The following is a 17,909-nucleotide window of genomic DNA, read 5'->3' as shown; positions in this document are numbered from 1 at the left end:
TACAGGGAAATCAGGTTGTCCCACATGAGGGTCACAATCTTAATCCCCATTTTACAGATGAGGTAACTGAGGCACAGAGAAGTGAAGTGACTTGCCCATAGTCACACAGCTGACAAGTGGCGGAGCCGGGATTCGAACCCATGACCTCTGACTCCCAAGCCCATGCTCTTTCCACTGAGCCACGCTGCTTCTCTAAGTAGATCAGACATAGTTCCTATACTACATGGGGTGCACAGTGTAAATAGGAGGGAAAACAGGTATTCTCCATTATACAGTTGAGGAAGCTCAGGCACAGAGAAGTTAAATGGGTTGCCCAAGGTCTCACAGCTAACAACTGGCAGAACTGGGATTAGAACCTGTGTCCTCTGACTCTCAGGACCATACTCTTTTCACCAGGCCACGGGATGACTGCCCTAGTGTGGCTGTCAGGGTCCGAGGTGAATCTGGTCCCTCTGAACCGTCAGTGGGAGCTGACCAGGGACAGGGAGGGACTCAGGAGGTTTGCTGTGGCCTGCAGCCATTCCTGGGTATCTCCTTCAGTCTGGAATGATGTCAGGGTGGGGGAGCCCCTGGGGATCTGGGTAGAACTGAGGGTGGGGGAAGAAGAAGCCCAGGGACTCAACATGGCTCCATACCACCCTACTTCCCCCTGGGCCCCAGACCAGAGCCTCAGTAGAGATTGATGCCGACTTCCCAGGACTCAAACCGCACAGTTGGCCCCAGATCCTTCAGCTGCAGACTCTCCCCTAATTAGGTGGGTAGAAGATCCCTCCTAGGCATCATGAAAATCTGTTGGGGGAGCCCTGGGGCAACAAATCACAGTTTGGTTGGACCAAAAACAAATACGGCTGAGTTCTGATGGTCCTGGGGCCCCCTGATCGGACAACCAGTGACGGGGTAATGAGGCCAGGGATTATGGCAAGGAGACAAGGAACAGAGCCAGGGGTGTCCCTGGGAAGGCAAGGTGCAACCCGGGAAGAAGTCCTGCTGTGGCTGTAGCTGCTGAGATTCCAGCAGGAAGGAGAAATGTCCCGTCAGCCCAACCCAACACTGTTCTTTATTTCTGAAGGGTTTATTCCACAGTCATCTCCTCCTCACTCCAGTCCTAGCCTTCTGTTGTGCATTCAGGTGTGAGGAGGAAGGAGGAAAGAGAAGGGAAATGAAGGAACTCAGATTCGTAGGAGGCTCTGGGAGAGGATGCTGGGTGGCTGTCCTGGCCCTCAGAGCTCACCACAGTGGCTATGGTAAATGGGTAAATGGACAGAAATTTTTCCCTGAACCAGAAACAATGTGTTGGTGATCAGGCTGTGAACAGGCAAACAGGTCCCTGAGGGAGGGAGTGGAGGCTACGTCTTGGAGACCTTCAGGTTATGAAAAGACGCAGCCTTTGCCTGGATGGCGGGGGTTGGGCTGGGAGAGGGTCCCTCACTGTCGTGTCATTGCTGTTTCCCAGAACACAGACATCCCCGGCTGGTTGGGCTGCCACGGCTGTGTGCCGGAAGAGTGGAGGTGACTCACGGAGACACGTGGGGCACTGTCTGCGACTCTCACTTTTCTCTGAATGCTGCGGCCGTCCTGTGCCGGGAGCTGCAATGTGGAGTGGCCATATCCGTCCTTGGGGGAGCCCAGTTTGGAGAGGGCCAGGACCGGGTATGGGATGAAGACTTCCAGTGTGCAGGGAATGAGTCCCATCTGTCTTTCTGCCCCAAACAATCCCAGCAGAATGGGACATGCAACCACCACAGGGACGTCGGAGTCGTCTGCTCAAGTGAGATTCCAGATATGGCATCATAAACCCATTCAGCCTGAACTGGGTTCGGGATGGACCCTCTGACCTGACCTCCCCCCCCCCCCCAACTTCTCCTCCCCCTCCCCAGGATATACAGGGTCCCTGCAGGGCTGGATAGTTTAGACCTGCCCCTGCTCCCTGCCTCCCTCTTCCCAAGGTACACAAGGACCCTGCAGGGACTGGACCCTTCGACCTGTTCCACCTCCCCCATCCCTTCCTCCTCCCAGTTAGGGTCCAGGCTGGGTTTGGACTCTCCAATCTCAATCATTCAATCAATCATATTTATTGATTGTTTAATATATGCAGAACACTGTACTAAGTGCTTGGAAGAGTACAGTGTAATGATTTGGTAGCCCACATCATCTAGCCTAACAGTCTAGAGGGAGAACCCGACATGAACAGAAATACATTTTATGGCTCTGTGCATAAGAGCTGGATGACTGAGGGTAGGGTGAGTAAAGGGTACAAATCAAAGTGCAGGGGTAGGACAGAAGGGAGGAGCAGAGGAAATGAGGGTGTAGGAAAGGACACGTGATTGTAATAAGGCTTTGAGAGGGAAGCGAGGGGTGGTCTGTTGGCTATGAACTGGGAGCGAGTTCCAGGCCAGAGGCCCGATGTGTGCTAGGTGTTGGCACCAAGATAGACAATGTCGAGGTACAACGTGTAGATTGACAGTGGAGTGAAGTGTAAGGCTGAGTCATAGTAGGAGATCAGAGAGGTAAGGTTGGAGAGGGCAAGGTGATTGAGAGCTTTAAAGCCGATGGTAAGGAGTATCTATCTGACGTGGAGGTGGATGAGCAACATGGACGGAACTTCTTTTAGAAAAATGATCTGGGCAGTAGTAAGTCCCATTTCCCATTCCTCAGGGTAAATTGAGGTCAGGTTTCTTTTCTTCATGGTATTTAAGTGCTCGCTATGCTATATGCTAGGCACTGTCCTAACGGCTGGTGTAGACGCAAGAAAATCAAGTTGGACACTCTATATGTCCTACATGAATCTCATAGTCTTAATTCCCATTTTATAGATGAGGTAACTGAAGCCCAGAGAAATTAAGTTACTCACCCAAGGTCAAACAGCAGACGAGTGGCAGTGCAGGTCCTCTGACTCCCAGGACCATGCTCTTGCCACTAGATGAGGCTGCTGATTAGAGGGTTACATCTCTATCTCCCCCTCCTTCACCTCCAACCTGTCCCCCCTCCCCCGGGCAGAGAGGGTTTGGGGTGGAATTAGGCCTTTTAGCCTTCTCTGACTCCCATCTGCCCCTCCCCAGGGTTCACAGGATTGAGACTGGTGAACGGCAGCTCCCGCTGTGAGGGCAGAGTGGAGCTCCAGATGGTCGGGTCCTGGGGAAGCCTCTGTGCCGACCGCTGGGACCTGGCAGATGCCAACGTCCTGTGCCACCAGCTCGACTGTGGGTTTGCCATGTCGGCCCCCGGAGGGGCGGAGTTCGGGGAAGGAAACGGCAAGGTGTGGACAGAAACATTTTACTGCTCAGGGTCAGAGACCAATCTGAACGATTGTCCTGTGACCGTCCTGGGGGCCCCTCCCTGTTCTCATGGAAACGTGGCCGCGGTGATCTGCACAGGTGAGGAGGGGAAACGTGGGCGGGGTCTCTATCATGGGGGAGGTGGAGCTGATGGAAGAAGGTTCCTGAGAGAGACAAGCTGCTGGGAAGGGACTGCTTGAGGTTCATTCATTCATTCATTCATTCAATAGTATTTATTGAGCGCTTACTATGTGCAGAGCACTGTACTAAGCGCTTGGGATGAACAAGTCGGCAACAGATAGAGACAGTCCCTGCCGTTTGACGGGCTTACAGTCTAATCGGGGGAGATGGACAGACAAGAACAATGGCAATAAATTGAGGTTGTGGGCACGAGAGTGAAATGTGGGGTTCCCAAAGGAGGTCCTGGGCCCAAAGGGGACCCCTTACCCAACTCCCTCTTCCAGTGTCTCCCAACTCCTTCTCCTCCTCGACTGCTCCCTCAGGATTCTCTTTCAGCATACAGTGTAGTGGTCACAGTAGTAGTATGAACCGAGCGTTTACTGTTTCCAGAGCATTGTATGAAATACTGGGAAATAATTTAGAGCTGGCAATTAGAAATGGTCCCTGGCCCTCGAGGGGCTCAAAATCTAAGACTATAAGGGGGGAGACACGTAAGGTGGGATGAAAGACTAATACAACACAAAAAACTAGAATACCCAAAATAAAAACACTCCAATGTATCCAGCACCCCCTATCGCAACAAAGGAGTCATAGTTGAATCTTCTCTTGCAGCTTCAACCCCTCCCACAGCCTCCAAACCCAGCCTCATCCCAGCTTTCAGATCAGTGGTGCCTTCAGACCCACTAGGAAGCTCTCTTATCATCCCATGCCCACCTGCCTGCCATCACCTTTGTCCATCCCACACCCAGTACCAGCTCGAGAGCTGGCGCTCACCTCCCCCGTCCTCCTCAGTGTCCCTCCCCAGGCGGGCTCAGGTGGCCGTCGCTGCCTCATTCAGCTTTCAGGGAGGTGGACAGGATTCCCCCATTCATTCATTCATTCAATCGCATTTATTGAACGCTTACTATGTGCAGAGCACTGTACTAAGCGCTTGGAATGTACAATTCGCCACCAGATAGAGACAATCCCTGCCCAATAATGCTGGGTGGGCCTAGAGACGGGAGTGAAGTGCGCTCAGCGGCGTCACGCTCACATTCCTGCCCATTATAGTGACCCCCTGGGGGACAATCCGTTCCCGGACTTGCCCCAGGGCCCGTCCGCCCGCCTCTGCCCCTCTCCCTCCCGTCCCCGGGGCTGATGACCGCGCTGTCCTCAGGAAACGGGACCCGTCCGTCGCCGTCCCCGCAGTGCAACGTGTCCACGTGGGAGCCGGCCGGGCCCGGGGGCCCACAGGGGGGCGCTGCAGAGTGCACAGGTGAGAGCCCCGCCCCCACTGACCCCCTCCCCGCCCAGCCCCGCCCCGGGCATGCGCACTGACGGGGACCTCGTCCCGCAGGGGCTCCACAGCTCCGCCTGGCGGACGGCGGCGGGCGCTGCGCCGGCCGCGTGGAGATCTTCTACAACGGGACGTGGGGCACCGTGTGCGACGACGGGTGGGACGTGAGCGACGCCCAGGTGGTGTGCCGACAGCTGGGCTGCGGGGTCGCCGTGAACGCCCCCGGGGCCGCCCGCTTCGGGCCGGGGGAGGGGCCCGTCTGGCTGGACGAGCTGCGCTGCTCCGGGAACGAGTCGCACCTGGGGCGGTGCCCGTCGGGGGGCTGGGGCCGCCACGACTGCAGGCACAAGGAGGACGCGGGAGCGTTCTGCTCAGGTGAGCCCCGCACCCGGTCCCCAAGCTCCCGCCGCTGCGAAGCCGATCAAGGGTTGGAGTTTTTTTTAATGGTATCTGTTAACACCTTACTCCGTGTCGGTCAACTGCACTAAGCGCTGGGGTAGAGACTGTTAGCTTATTATGGGCAGGAACGTGTCTGCAAATTCTTTTGTTATTGTACTCTCCCAAGCACTTAGAACAGTGTGCTGCACATAGTAAATCCTCAAAAAATTGTATTGATTGCTTGATGCAAGCTAATCAGGATGGATGCACTCCGTGTCCCCACGGAGCTCAGTCTTAATTCTCTTTTTACAGATGAAGTAACCATGATTCAGGGAAGTTAAGTCACTTGCTCGAAATCACCCAGCAGACCAGCCTTTTCTCGAAATCCACCCCCTCCACCACTGAATCTGACCCCATCCCTTCGCATTTGGCCCATCAATCGACCATTTTTATTGATCGCTCACTATGTGCAGAGTACCATACTAAGCGCCCGGTAGAATACAATGCAACGGAATTAGCAGACGTGTTCCCTGCCCATAAACTAGTTTACAGTCTAGACGGGGAGGAAAACACCCTTCTTCCCTGCCGAGACCCCCATCTTTGACTGTTCACTTGCCAATGGCTTCTTCCCCATTGTTTTCACACATCTCCCCTATCCTGAAAAGACCCTCCCTTGCCCCCAAACGCTCCCTCCGGTTATTACGCCATCTCCCTCCTTCCGTTCCTCTCCGAACTCCTTGAGCAAGTTGTCTTCACCTACTGTTTCAAGTTCCTCTCCGATTCTCTCCTTGACCCCCTCCAATTTTGACTTCCCTTCCCTTCACTCCACAGAAACTGCCCTCTCAAAGGTCACCAGTAGTCTCCTTCTTGCCAAAACCAACAGCCTCTACTCCATCCTAATCCTCCTCAATTTCTCAACTGCCTTCAACACTGTCGACCATCCCCTTTGCTTGGAAACATTATCCAACCTTGGCTTCACTGACACCTATGTACATCTTTATCTGTATTGATGTCTGTCTCCCCCTCTAGACTGAAAAGCAGTTATGGGCAGGGAAACATGCCTGCTCGTTGTGAGCAGGGAACGTGTTTGTTCTATTGTACTCTCCAAAATGCTTAATACAGTACTCTGCACACAGTAAGCGCTCTATAAATACAATTGATCGATTGAAGTGGCAGGACAGGACTTAGAATCCATGTCCTCTGAATCCCAGGTCCGCGATCTTTCCTTTAGTCCCTGCTGTTTCTCAGGGTTCAAGGTGAATCCCCACACCGAAGGGTCCACACCCCCTGTCCCTGGGTGAGCAGAGCTAGGCTGGCAGCCACGGGCGACTGGGGGAGAAGGGGCAGAGCGAGGGAGACACTTAGACTCCCAGAGACCAGATGGAAGCCTGGAACACGATGGGGCTTTGAAGGGCCCCAGAGGAGGGTCAGGAAACCGTTTCTCAGTCCCCTTCAGGAATCGAAGTTTGGTGTGAAAACGCCCTCTCTGACTGGACCGTCCATCCCCGATTTCCTCTGCAGAATTTCTGGACCTGAGGCTGGTCAGCGGGATCTCACCCTGTGCCGGGCGTCTGGAAATCTTGTACAACGGGACGTGGGGGGGCGTGTGCAGCAACTCCATGCTGGACATCACCGCGGGCGTGATCTGCCGGCAGCTGGGCTGTGGGGACAGGGGGACCACAGTGACTAGTGACATTTATGGGAAAGGGTCTAAGCCTCGATGGGTCGATAAGATCGAATGTCGAGCTGGTGACCCCACCCTCTGGGAGTGTCCGTCTGACCCCTGGAACGAGGAGTCCTGCTCTGACGAAGAAGAAGCCCAAATTGAATGTGCAGGTGACTCCCTGTCTGTTGCTGTCCATAAGTGTGTCCTTCTGAAATCTCCACCTGTCTGTCCCAACCGGTCATCTGTTCACTCACCCACCATTTGCAGCCCAGAGGCACGGCGCCTCCACAGCTGCAGGGAAGTGAAGGGCTGCAAAATGAAGGGCTGCCTGACCCTCGATTCACACCTGCGGGAGGTGGTGAGGGATTCCTGGGCCTTGACCAGGGTCTGCGGGAGAAGACAGCTGTTGCCCGAGCTGTGCCCAAACTCCCATCTGCCGGGCCGGACACCGGGCACGTGCACTGAGGCGGTGACCCATTCCCAGTCCCGGTTTGACGTTTGAGCGTCGGCCAGTCTAACTGGCTGGGATTTTATTTACCTGGCTCTGAACCAGGGCGTCCCCTACCCAGCCTTCCTTTCCCACAGAGATCCACGGACTCTCCCCCAGACTCGGGCACGGTAAACATTGGTAATGAGTGGAGACCCCCTCAGGGCTGGAATCCTGGGTCTTCCCTGCTCCGTTCCTCCATGGGGTCTCGGCTGGTTGCTGCCTGGTGGTTGGTTTACAGTCTGTTGGTCGGCGGGGCCCGGTCCTGCTGAGACCCCTCAGGGTGGGTCCAGGACCGTCAGTTACAAGCCCGGTGTCAACAACTGATCAGTTTTGCCAGAGTCGATGAGAACGCTGGTGTGTTACCGGCTGACCCATTCCCGAGGGCTGTTGGGTGGATTCAGAGTGATAAGGCCCTTCTCGGTTTAGCCTAGTCCCTTCTGCCCTTATAGTTCATCTGTGCTAGCTAATCAGTGGTCAAAAAGATGCTGAAATTCTGTCAGCTCACTTCGACAGTTCAACGTGTTCATCCCCAACCCGAGAGCACCTCTCCCCTAGGTCTGTCACTCGGCTCTAATGTCTCCTCATTGTGTTTCCCCAGAGAAGGAGAAAATCCAGTGCCCGGGATCTGCGAGGTGCGCCGGTAGGTCAGCCTCTCCACCTGTCCCTTCCCAGCCCCCTGGTCCTTCCCCCGGCCCTTCCCCTTTCCCTGTCCCGCCCCCAGCTCTCACCTCTCTCCCCCGCCCCTCGTTGCCGGCGGTGATGCCCGGATGCCTCTTTGCAGAGCGGCTCAGTATCCGGGTGAAGGGGAGTGACAACGACTGCTCGGGTCGTGTGGAGGTGTGGCACAACGGCACCTGGGGCACGGTGTGCGACGACTCCTGGGACCTGAGGAACGCGGAGGTGGTGTGCCGGCAGCTGGGCTGTGGCTCGGCCGTGGCCGCCCTCGGGGGGGCCGCGTACGGTCCGGGCACCGGGCCCATCTGGTTGGACGAGGTGGCGTGCAGGGGTCGAGAGGCCTCTCTGTTGGACTGCCCCGCGGGGCCGAGGGGACAGAGTGACTGCGGGCACAAGGAAGATGCGGCGGTGAATTGTTCCGGTGAGGGCAGGGGGACGGGGCAGGGGACTGTGGGCTGAGCCGAGGGGAGGGGGATCCCGGTGACACACGTGTCTGCAGCCCGAGGAAAACGGAGCCCAGTTTCCCAACATGGATGTTTGGTGGGAGGAGGGAAGGGAGCAAGGACTCTGCAGTCTATTCGAGGAAACGATCTGTAGGAGGGTCTTCGTGGTTCCCAATGCCTCCCTGGCCCTGGTTCAGGTTCTGCTCCTGGCTCAGGTCCCGTCCTCTGTCCGTTGCAGGCATCACAGGGACCACCGTGACATCGACCCCTGACCCAGGTAACTGCCCTCCGACTCAGGTAAAGGGGACCAGAGTGCTCCCTGTCCCCCACCTGCAACTCTGCTCATCATCCTAGCAGTAACTGAGCCGCCACGGGCACCCACCATGACGGGTGCTCGGGAACCCCTGGAAAAGGGAAGGGTGAGCGGGGAGAGGAGGTGGGATTCTCCCTCCTGGTTACTTTGTTCCTGAGGAGACCCCGGGACTCGAACAGGCCCCGCCCCACCCCAGCCTGAGGCCCCGCCCTCTGTCCATTGCAGGAGCCCCGGGAACCACGGTCACAACGCCGTCCAACCCAGGTAACTGACCCGTCTGCGGGTGAAGGGCCGGAGACTTCTGGTCCCGCCACTGACCGTCCTAGTCACTGAACCCTCCGCGGTTACACACCGTGCTGCGTCTTTGGGGTTTCGGTGGCTCTCCACTCTGATGGGGCGACTCCGAGGGGTCGATGGGTGTTGGGGACCTGTGTTGGGGATGGGTGGGACTGACCGTACCCGAGAACCCGGACTCTCTTCTGGGATCTGAACCCTCCTCAGGCCCGAGATGCCGTCTTTGACCTGGGAGGAGAGGTGGGGCGGCTACTAGTTGGATGAGCTATTGCCAAAGCCCCACATCTCAGCTCTGTGAACTCAGGGTTGTTGAAAATTCAGGTTCCACCTGGAAGGAGGGGAGTTCCCAGCATGACCGGAGGGTTGTGGGGTCCCGCCCCGTGGAAGGATCATGGCCCCAGGGCCCCGCAGGGGTGGGGAAGGCCCGGAGTTCGGAAGCCCTCACGGTCCCGTTGGGTGTCTCCACTGTCAGGGTCGAGCTCCGCGGTGGACACCTTACCGAGGATCCTGTGCGTCGTGCTGGGAGCCCTACTCTTCCTGGTCCTGGCCGTCCTGGGGGCTCAGGTCCTGCAGCAGAGAGCCCAGCGCAGAGGTGGGGTTGCCCGCTGACACGGGGAGCGGCCCGGGAGGGGAACGGGCCGGGAGAAGGGAGGGCTCAAGCCAGGCGAGAAGGGAGTTACCCGGCCACAGGAGGGGAAGGAGAGAGCCAGGCCAGGCTCCGGGAAGGTGCCCAGATCCAGATCCAATCAGACGAGGTTCTGGGTGCGAGCGTTGCCCGGACAGGGTGGGTGGATCAGGCTGGAGGATCCCGGAGCCGCGGGAAGGGGAGGACCGCAGGGCGGAGGGATTGGGCACACCGGGGTCCAGCCCAGCATGGAGGGATCACTCTCCCGCCGAGAAACCTGTTCCGAGTGGGAGAGCGGACCCGGGAGTCTGGGACTCTGAGAGGTTTCTGAGCGGAGATCGTCGTCCTCAGCCGCCTCCAGACGCCGCGATTCTCTCTCGGAGGCCGTGTACCAGGAGCTCGAATATGCGCTGATGGGGGAGAAGGACGGGCTGAGCTTCCGAGGTGTGTGTGTATGTGTTTGCCCCCTACCCGACTCCCGGGCCCGTGTGGGCCACCCCTCACCCCACCCCCCGCCAGCCCTGTCCCGGAAATGGGCCCCATGTTGGGCGACAGATCCATCTTTGCAGCGAGACAAGTGTCCAGGGCTGCCAAGGAAGTGGCTCAGGTCCGGGCATCTCATCCCTCCGTCCCTCAGCCCCACTGCCGGGGAGGCCACCCCCTCGGCCATTTCCCCAGATCCTACCATCCTCTGGCCGGGAGGATGACAGCCCTAGACCCGTGATGTCCCCCCCGAAGCCCCTCCCCAGTCTTCCTGGTCCCCTGGGTAGTGGCCATCACAATGCGACCCTAAGGTGAGGCTTCAGCCCTGACGACTTTCACCGCTGTCTTTCTCCCCCGACCTCTCTGAGATTTTCCCGCCCCCTGGACGGTCGGGTTCCATCACTGTGCTATACGCTCCTCATCCCCCTCCAACACCTCAGATCCCCTCCCTTAGGCGCGAATGGCTCCGTCCGCGGACCCCCGGGGGGTGGGGAAGGCGGCCGGGAACACGGGGGTCGGCGAGCTCGGGAGGAAGGGGGAGCGAGGACGATGGGGTTTCTCCTTCCCGTCCGACCTCTAGACGAGTCTCCGTATTTCCCGTTCAGGCTCCGGGTCCTGGGGGCTCGGCCGCTCAGCTGCCCTATTACACCGGGGACAGCGAGGAGGGGGAAGGAGCCGGAGGTAATTCATTCATTTATTCTTTCCATCGAATTTATTGAGCGCTTACTCTGTGTAGAGCACTGAACTAAGCCCGTAGAAAGTACAGTGCAGCAATAAAGAGAGACAATCACTACCCACCATGGGCTCTCAGTCTGGGGAGGGAGAGGGGAGACAGGCATCAATACAAGTAAACAGGCATCAATATAATTACATAGAATTATATATATATATATTTACATGACTGCTGTGGGGCGGGGAGAGGGAAGAAGAGCAAAGGGAGCGAGTCGTGGTGACACGGAAGGGAGGGGGAGCTAAAGGTGTAGTGGGGCTTAGTCTGGGAAGGCCTCTTGGAGGAGGTGCGCCTTCTGTAGGGTTTTGAAGCGGGGGAGCACGATTGTTCATCGGATTTGAGGAGGGAGGGCGTACCAGGCCAGAGGTAGGACGTCAGACAATCGAGATCGAGTCCCAGCGAGAAGATTAGCACCAGAGGAGCAGAGTGTGCGGGCTGGGTTGGAGAAGGAGAGAAGGGAGGTGAGGTAGGAGGGGGCAAGGGGATGGAGAGTTTTGAAGCCAATATTGAGGAGTTTTTGTGTGATACGGAGGTTGATAGGCAACCACTGGAGATTTTCGAGTTAGGGGGTGACCTGCCCCGAATGTTTATGTAGAAAGATGATCCAGGCAGCGGAGTGAAGTATTGACTGAAGTGGGGAGAGGCAAGACGTTGGGAGGTCAGAGAGGAGGCTGATGTAGTCATCCAGTTGGGTGAGGATGAGTGACTGTAGTGACAGGGTAGCGGTTTGGGAGGAGACGAAAGGGGAGAGATCCCGGAGGGCCCCTCCTCAGGCCGGAGTGTCTCCGGGCAGCACTGAGGGGGGGGGAGGGCGGGAGAGTCTCTGGGGGAGCAGGTCCCACCCGTCAGTCCTGGGAAGCTAGATTCCCGGTGGAGGGGTGCGGCGATGTCCAGGAGAGCGGCTGTCCAGTTCCCGGGAGACGGGAGATGGGTCTAGGCCGCTGGGGGCCCGGGCCCGGCCCCGGCCCCGGGACGGAGCGGGCGGGCGGTGCCCCTGTCCGCAGATGGGCAGAGAGCGGGGGGCGGGTTGGGGGGTCTGAGGGGAAGCCAGGCGCGGCCCCCCGGTGAGGGCCCCCGGGTGAGGCTCCGCCGTCCGTCCTGTGGCCGCTCAGAGCGCGGATCCGGCGGGGAGCAGGACTGGGCCTACGACCAGGCGGAGGACGGCGGGCGCAGCCACCTCCCCCCAGCGGCAGGGGGCAGCGGTGAGCCGGGGCGGGGCTCCCGGGCCCTCCCCCACGGGGGGCGAGGGAAGGACCCACGCGGGGGCAGGGGGACTGCGGGCGGGCAATCCCGTGGGGTAGGGGGATTGCGGGCCATCCCCTGGGGCAGGAGGACTGCGGGCCATCTCGTGGGGCAGGGGTACTGAGGGCTATCCCTTCGGGCAGGGGGACTGCGGGCCATCCCGTGGGGGGCCGTGTCCCGGGGCCCCGGACCCCAGCCCCTCCCGCGGGCGGGGGCGGCTCCCCTGGATCCCGGGGCGGGTCGGGCCCGCGGGTGGGGGAGGGTCCTCAGCTCAGCCTGTCCCTCCCGGCCCGGTCCCCAGCCACAGACCCCTTCCCCAAGGAGGACCCGGCCGACGGCTACGATGACGCCGGGGTTCCCGACCCTGCGCTGAGCGATGCGGTGGCCCCGGAACCCCCCGCGGACGTCCCTGGGGGCGGGGTCCCCCCGACAGGTGAGTGGGGGAGGGTCCGTCCATTCGTGACCCCGACAGCGCGGCCGGGGGAGCGACAGCCTGTGTCCGGAGCCGGCGGAGAGAGCGGCCCCTCGGCCCCCGCGCCACCCCGCCTCCCTCTTGCCCCTTCCAGGTCGGACTTTGCCATCCCGAGTGGAGGCCGAGGGCCCTGGGGCGGGGACAGGTGACCGGTCGCTGGCCCCCGAGGACCCGGGCTACGACGATGCCGAACTCTGTGTCCTCGACGTCCCCGAGAGAGCGGCCGAGCCTGGAGACCAGCTCCTGGGACGCTGACCCTGTCGCCCGGCTGGGCTGGGGTCGCGATTGTCATTGCCCCCCCCCACACCTACCACGACTTACCCCCCCCAGGACAGGAACCCCGGCTCGGTGGAACCCCCTTTCCATCTGATTCTGGGGAACTGCCTTGCCCGGAGCCCCTTAGACATCGGCATTTACCATTTCTTCCATTAAATATGTCTCTCCGAGGTTCTGTGTGGGTCAGTACTGTGCCGGGACCGCGGGTGACAAGGGGGGATTCGCTGTGGGTTCTCGGTTTTGGGACCGTGGTGGGCCTGGATCGAGATAGGATGCAGAGAGGACCCACCTCTGCAACTCTGTGCCCGCTGCTGTGGAGAGCACAGATGTTCACAGTGTCCGATGGCCGTGGAAGGACTAGCCCGGACCCTTTCGCTTCATCCCCAACGCCCGGGGCTACGGGGAGGTCGGATCCTGGAGGGGTGGGGGCCAGTGCAGGAATCTATTGCCTCTCGTTCCCTCTGTCTAGCCCCGGACCAGTAGGCCCAATCAGTCAATTAATCAATGATATTTACTGAGCGCTTCCTAATCCCTTGGGAGAGTACAACAGAATTAGCAGACTCGTTCCCTGCCCATAATGAGTTTATAGAGCAGAGTGGGAGACAGAGGTTAATATAAAAATAATAATCGTGGTATTTGTTAAGAGTTTACTGTGTGCCAAACACTGTTCTAAGCGCTGGGGTAGACCTGGAATGGATAGTGAGGATGAAGAGGGGCCCCAGCCCTGCAGCTCTATGACCACTGCTGTAGAGGGCATGGATGCTCACAGTGCCCATTGGCCGTGGGAGAACTGGCCTGGACCTTTTCCCTTCTGGTCTCCTTCCCAGACCCCCGAAGTGACAGGGAGATTAGATCCTTGGAAGGAAGGGGGCCGATGCAGGTGTCTCGTTGCCCCTCGTTCCCTCTGAACCGCCCCGGACCAGTGAGATCAATGAATCAATCAACCAATCAATGGTATTTATTGAGCGCTTCCTATGTGCAGAGCACTCTTGGGAGAGTACAATGTAACAGAATTGCAGTCATATTCCCTGCCCACAGTGAGTTTGCAGACTAGAGGTTAAGACGGATATTAATGTGAATAAATACGTAAAAGATGGGTACCACGATATGTCCTCGTTTCTTCCCCCGGGCCCACAGTTGTCCCCCGGTAACGCTGGCAGAGCCTTCCTATTGACACGTGGGAAGGGGGCACGGAGAGTTCAGGCGATCCTCCCTAACCTGCACAGTGGGCATGGCAGAGGCAGGATGAAAACCTCTAGAAAACACCAGTCCTAACCCTGTTCTTCTCTGACCTCTCCGGTCACCCCGGTTTCCCCCAATAACACCCTCAGCCCCAACCCCAACTTGGGAGGGTCTGCCCACACTCTCCTGGCCGGAGCCGGGGCTAGGTAAGCGTCACCGCTGTATCTCCAGGGATGCAGCACCTGGAACCGCAGATCAACCACCTGACAATTACAACAAGACAAGGGCTTGCTTTTTTGTTGCGGCTTCTGCGTTTGGCGTGACGGTGCTGAGTCGTGATGGGGAAATAGTGACCGGAAGCAGAGAATGAAAAGGATGTACCCATTCTTCTTCAAACACCAGGGAATCCTGGCAAACTCCTTGGCTCACAAAAGGCTCGGACCTGTGTCGACGTCTCCCGGTTTGCCTCAAGTAATTCCAGGTGAGACTCCGAGCAGGGGAAGCTGCAGGCCCTCTGCTTGACTGACGACCATGTTCCCTGACTTGAGACCCAGCCCCACCTCTCTGCGTCGCTCCTTTTACTCTACCTCCGGGATGCCTTGAGTTCTTCAGTCCCCATCATTCTTCCTGGCACCCTGTCCTCCCCCACTGCCACGGGTAGGGACCGTTGGCACTCTGCCATCTTTATAGTAGCGTGACTTAGTGAAAAGAGCAAGGGCTCGGGAGTCAGGCGTGGTGGGTTCTAATCCCAGCTCCACCACTTGTCAGCTATGTTACTTTGCAAATCACTTACTTAACTTCTCTGGACCTCAGTTTCCTTTTCTGTAAAATGGGTATTAAAACTGTGAGTCCCTTGTGGGACAACCTGATTACCTTCCAGCTCCCCCAGGGCTAGAACAGTGCTTGGAACATAGTAAGCGTTTAACAAATGCTGTCATCATCATTTGCCCACTGCCTACCGATGCATGTATCTGCCTGCCTGTCTGCATGGCAGGGTGTGTGGCACTGCTTGTCTGTCCTCTTCTGCGTGTCTGTATTCTCTTCCAGCGTGTCCCTTTGCCTTTTTTTCTTCCCAAATCGGGCTCCTCCCCAAGACGCCGAACAGACATTGAGGGGATGAGGCCAGAAAGGGAGGTTCATGCACTGGTAGCGCATGTCCCATTGGGGGACAGATTGAGTCCGATCTGATTATCCTGCATCTCCCCAAGCGCCTGGTATAGTACTTGACACATAGTTATGTGCTTAACCTATACACGTTATATATTCTTCATTATTCTTCTTCTTCAGTATTCCAGCCCAGCCCCGGCAACACCCCCAACCCTGCCTGTGGTATCCTGAGCTCTCGGTAACCAGATGTTCGCAGCTGTTCTGTCCCTCTGTGCTCCTTGTGATGATGGGTTTGGTTGCTTCCGGGTTTGCCCTAGGGGACGACGTTTGAGGAGCTGGTGCGGGGGAGGAATCTCAGCGGCCGTGATTGACTGTGAGACCCCCTGGGAGCTCTGTTGCCACCAGCTGCCTCGGGCACAGCCGCACGAGAAGCGGGTAAGTGGAGCCCGGTGGTTCCGGGAGGGCGCTGTGTGAATCCGTTTTCTAATGGCGGTGAAGGAAGATGGAAAACACGCGATAGGTCTAGGCCAATAATAGCACTACAGTTATCCTCTACTATCGCGAATTACCAATATAGTAGCATGTGGTTTTCTCAGTGGCGCAGAGCGCGGCAGGCCCGGGAGGAGGAGTCGGCTGGACAAGCAGCCGGACCGGGGCGCCCCCTGGTGGTCACAGCGGTGATATGCCGCGGGGGGCAGGGGGCGGTGTAGGCTCCGAAGAATTTGGCTTCTGTCCGGTGTCGACGCGTGCTTGGGCCCCAGGTCCTCCCGGTCCCGTGGGGTGAAAGGGAAATCAACCAAGCTACGACTGGAGAGTGTGGCCGAGTTCGTCCAGAGGGAGAGAAGAAGGAAGGGAGGGAAAGAGGTGCCCCCTCTGGGCTCACACGACACCCCTCCCGGCCTCTCTTCCCTCAATCAATCATACCATCAACTCACTCTTCCCTTACTCCTTGTCCCATTACTCATTCCGAATCGGCCCTCCAATTCCTCTTTCCTCTGCCCACTGGTTCCATCATCTCTCTCCCTGTACTCTTTCCTCCTCCCTTTCTCCAGCGGTCACACACCAGTGAGGGGTTTGTCCTGAAGGGAAAATGGCCCTAGTCCCATGAAGGGGAAGAAAACAGGACCGCCAGGAAGTAAAGTCGTGGTCTAAGGGAGTGAAGGAAATGGTGGGTGGGCAGTTTGCCAAGTTTCACAGGTGTCTAAATATTTCCTCCCCGAGCCTAGGGGTTCTATGAGCTTCCTTCCTGCAGACACGGCCCGGGGCAGAGATGTCCCAAGTGCTGCTCTGATTCTGTGGCTGCTTCCCAGGGGGCCCCCACAGAGATCCCCTCCCCCACCCCACCTCCCACTCCTAGATCCACCCACCCTGAGGCACAGGAACCCTCAGGGAGGCTCAGGAGACACAAGAGATTCATATCTACGGTCAGACCCATGTGGGCTATCTTTGTTCCAGTGAGCCTGCATGGTGCTGGACTGTGTCAGGCCACACGAAGGGCCCTCTGGCCCCGCTCAGTGCCAGTATAGTTGCCCACCCTGAGTAGACACAGAAGGTGAAGACAAGATTTCATGATCCCCACGGTGCTGAAGAAGTGAGCCCAGCCCCCTCTGGCTGTGGGCCCGGCCGGCCCAGCTGCGAGTCTGTAACAGCCCCCAACCTCACTGCCTACTTGGAGGTGTCACAGCTTCTCCAGCAGATCACAATCAGACCCTTGGCGATGTGAGAAGTGTTTTCCTTTGGGGGGCACAATCTTAAGTGTCTCACCAGAGAGGAAGGAACAGCCTGGCTTCATACAGCTTATCTCCCTCTGACTGTGCCAACTTCCCCCCAAATTCAGAGGCTTGAGCTGCCTTAGTGAAAGTGTAGAGTTGAAATGTCCAGATATTCTTCACCTTAACAATTACACTAGCAGTTACACCCACCCACAGACTCACACCCTTCCACACACAACCCTACAGATACACAACACAGGCACACTGTGGGAACAGCAGAGAGAGCACACGGGGACTGGCCAGTCACAGGGAGGATGAGTTATCCAAGAATGAGGGGAAGAAGGGAGACCAAAGGTGGGGAGCAGAGGGGGTTTGAGGGTGTGAGGACCTGTGCTGAGGTCACTCTGGCTGGGAGAAGGCTGAAGGGAGAGTGTGTGGAGGGTTTAGGAGAATAGGTAAGGGGAGAGGAGTTAGAGGGAGTGTCTAGTTGAGCATGGCCACGGGGGTGGACAAAGACGGTCCCTGGGGGTCACAGAGATTCATTGAATGGGCTAAATTTTGGGAGTCAGGGCCGGGCTGGGGTGGCAAACCCCAAGGGGGGATCTGCAGCAACAACCCCCATTCCCAAGAGGGGGGTTGCTGGTCCCCGAGGCAAGGGGGTTCAGGCTGTCACACAGGCTCTATTCATATATGGTGTTCATTGTGGGGTTCAGGATCCTATTGGCCCTGGGAACTGTGTTCAGGGCAGATGGAGGTTCTGATAATGTCTGAAAAGGTAAAGGAGGCTCCTATTGGCTCCTTCCCAGGGGCATGGTAGGGTGTGGAGGGGGGCTGGATCTATAAATTTCCCTCCCATGTCCTGGCTCCCACTCTCAGGTCCCTCAGTGTGTGCGCAGATGGGCTGGGTGGAGGTTCGGGGTTGGGACGGCTATGGGGAGACGATCCTCTGCTCGGGGCCCCAGTGTCCTGGTCATCAGTGTCCTAGTCATCAGGGTCCTGCTTGTTGTTCCAGGTAAATGTTCATCCATCCCTATGGACTGGGCACAGGGCTAGGAGGGTGAAGTATGCATAGCGGGCTCAGCGGGGAAAC

General features: G+C 58.0%; 1 protein-coding gene across 1 annotated transcript in view; it reads left to right on the top strand.

The window, feature by feature from the left end:
- Positions 1-12,989, top strand: part of LOC114817311 (antigen WC1.1-like) — a 38,435-nt gene extending 25,446 nt beyond the window's left edge. The window contains exons 19-34 of the mRNA XM_039914276.1: positions 397-459; positions 1,454-1,768; positions 3,060-3,374; positions 4,612-4,710; positions 4,792-5,106; positions 6,631-6,945; positions 7,864-7,905; positions 8,047-8,361; positions 8,622-8,660; positions 8,922-8,960; positions 9,463-9,582; positions 9,967-10,059; positions 10,704-10,779; positions 11,941-12,030; positions 12,372-12,503; positions 12,637-12,989. Coding sequence (XP_039770210.1) covers positions 397-459; positions 1,454-1,768; positions 3,060-3,374; positions 4,612-4,710; positions 4,792-5,106; positions 6,631-6,945; positions 7,864-7,905; positions 8,047-8,361; positions 8,622-8,660; positions 8,922-8,960; positions 9,463-9,582; positions 9,967-10,059; positions 10,704-10,779; positions 11,941-12,030; positions 12,372-12,417 — 2,282 coding nt within the window. The 3' untranslated portion in view covers positions 12,418-12,503; positions 12,637-12,989. The remainder of the gene's footprint in view (positions 1-396; positions 460-1,453; positions 1,769-3,059; positions 3,375-4,611; positions 4,711-4,791; positions 5,107-6,630; positions 6,946-7,863; positions 7,906-8,046; positions 8,362-8,621; positions 8,661-8,921; positions 8,961-9,462; positions 9,583-9,966; positions 10,060-10,703; positions 10,780-11,940; positions 12,031-12,371; positions 12,504-12,636) is intronic.
- The last annotated feature ends 4,920 nt before the right edge of the window (positions 12,990-17,909 follow it).

The sequence above is a fragment of the Ornithorhynchus anatinus genome, chromosome 16 (assembly GCF_004115215.2).
Source record: "Ornithorhynchus anatinus isolate Pmale09 chromosome 16, mOrnAna1.pri.v4, whole genome shotgun sequence".
NCBI classification, from domain to species: domain Eukaryota; kingdom Metazoa; phylum Chordata; class Mammalia; order Monotremata; family Ornithorhynchidae; genus Ornithorhynchus; species Ornithorhynchus anatinus.
Note: the sequence above shows the minus strand (reverse complement) of the source record. Positions and strands in the feature narration are given on the sequence as shown.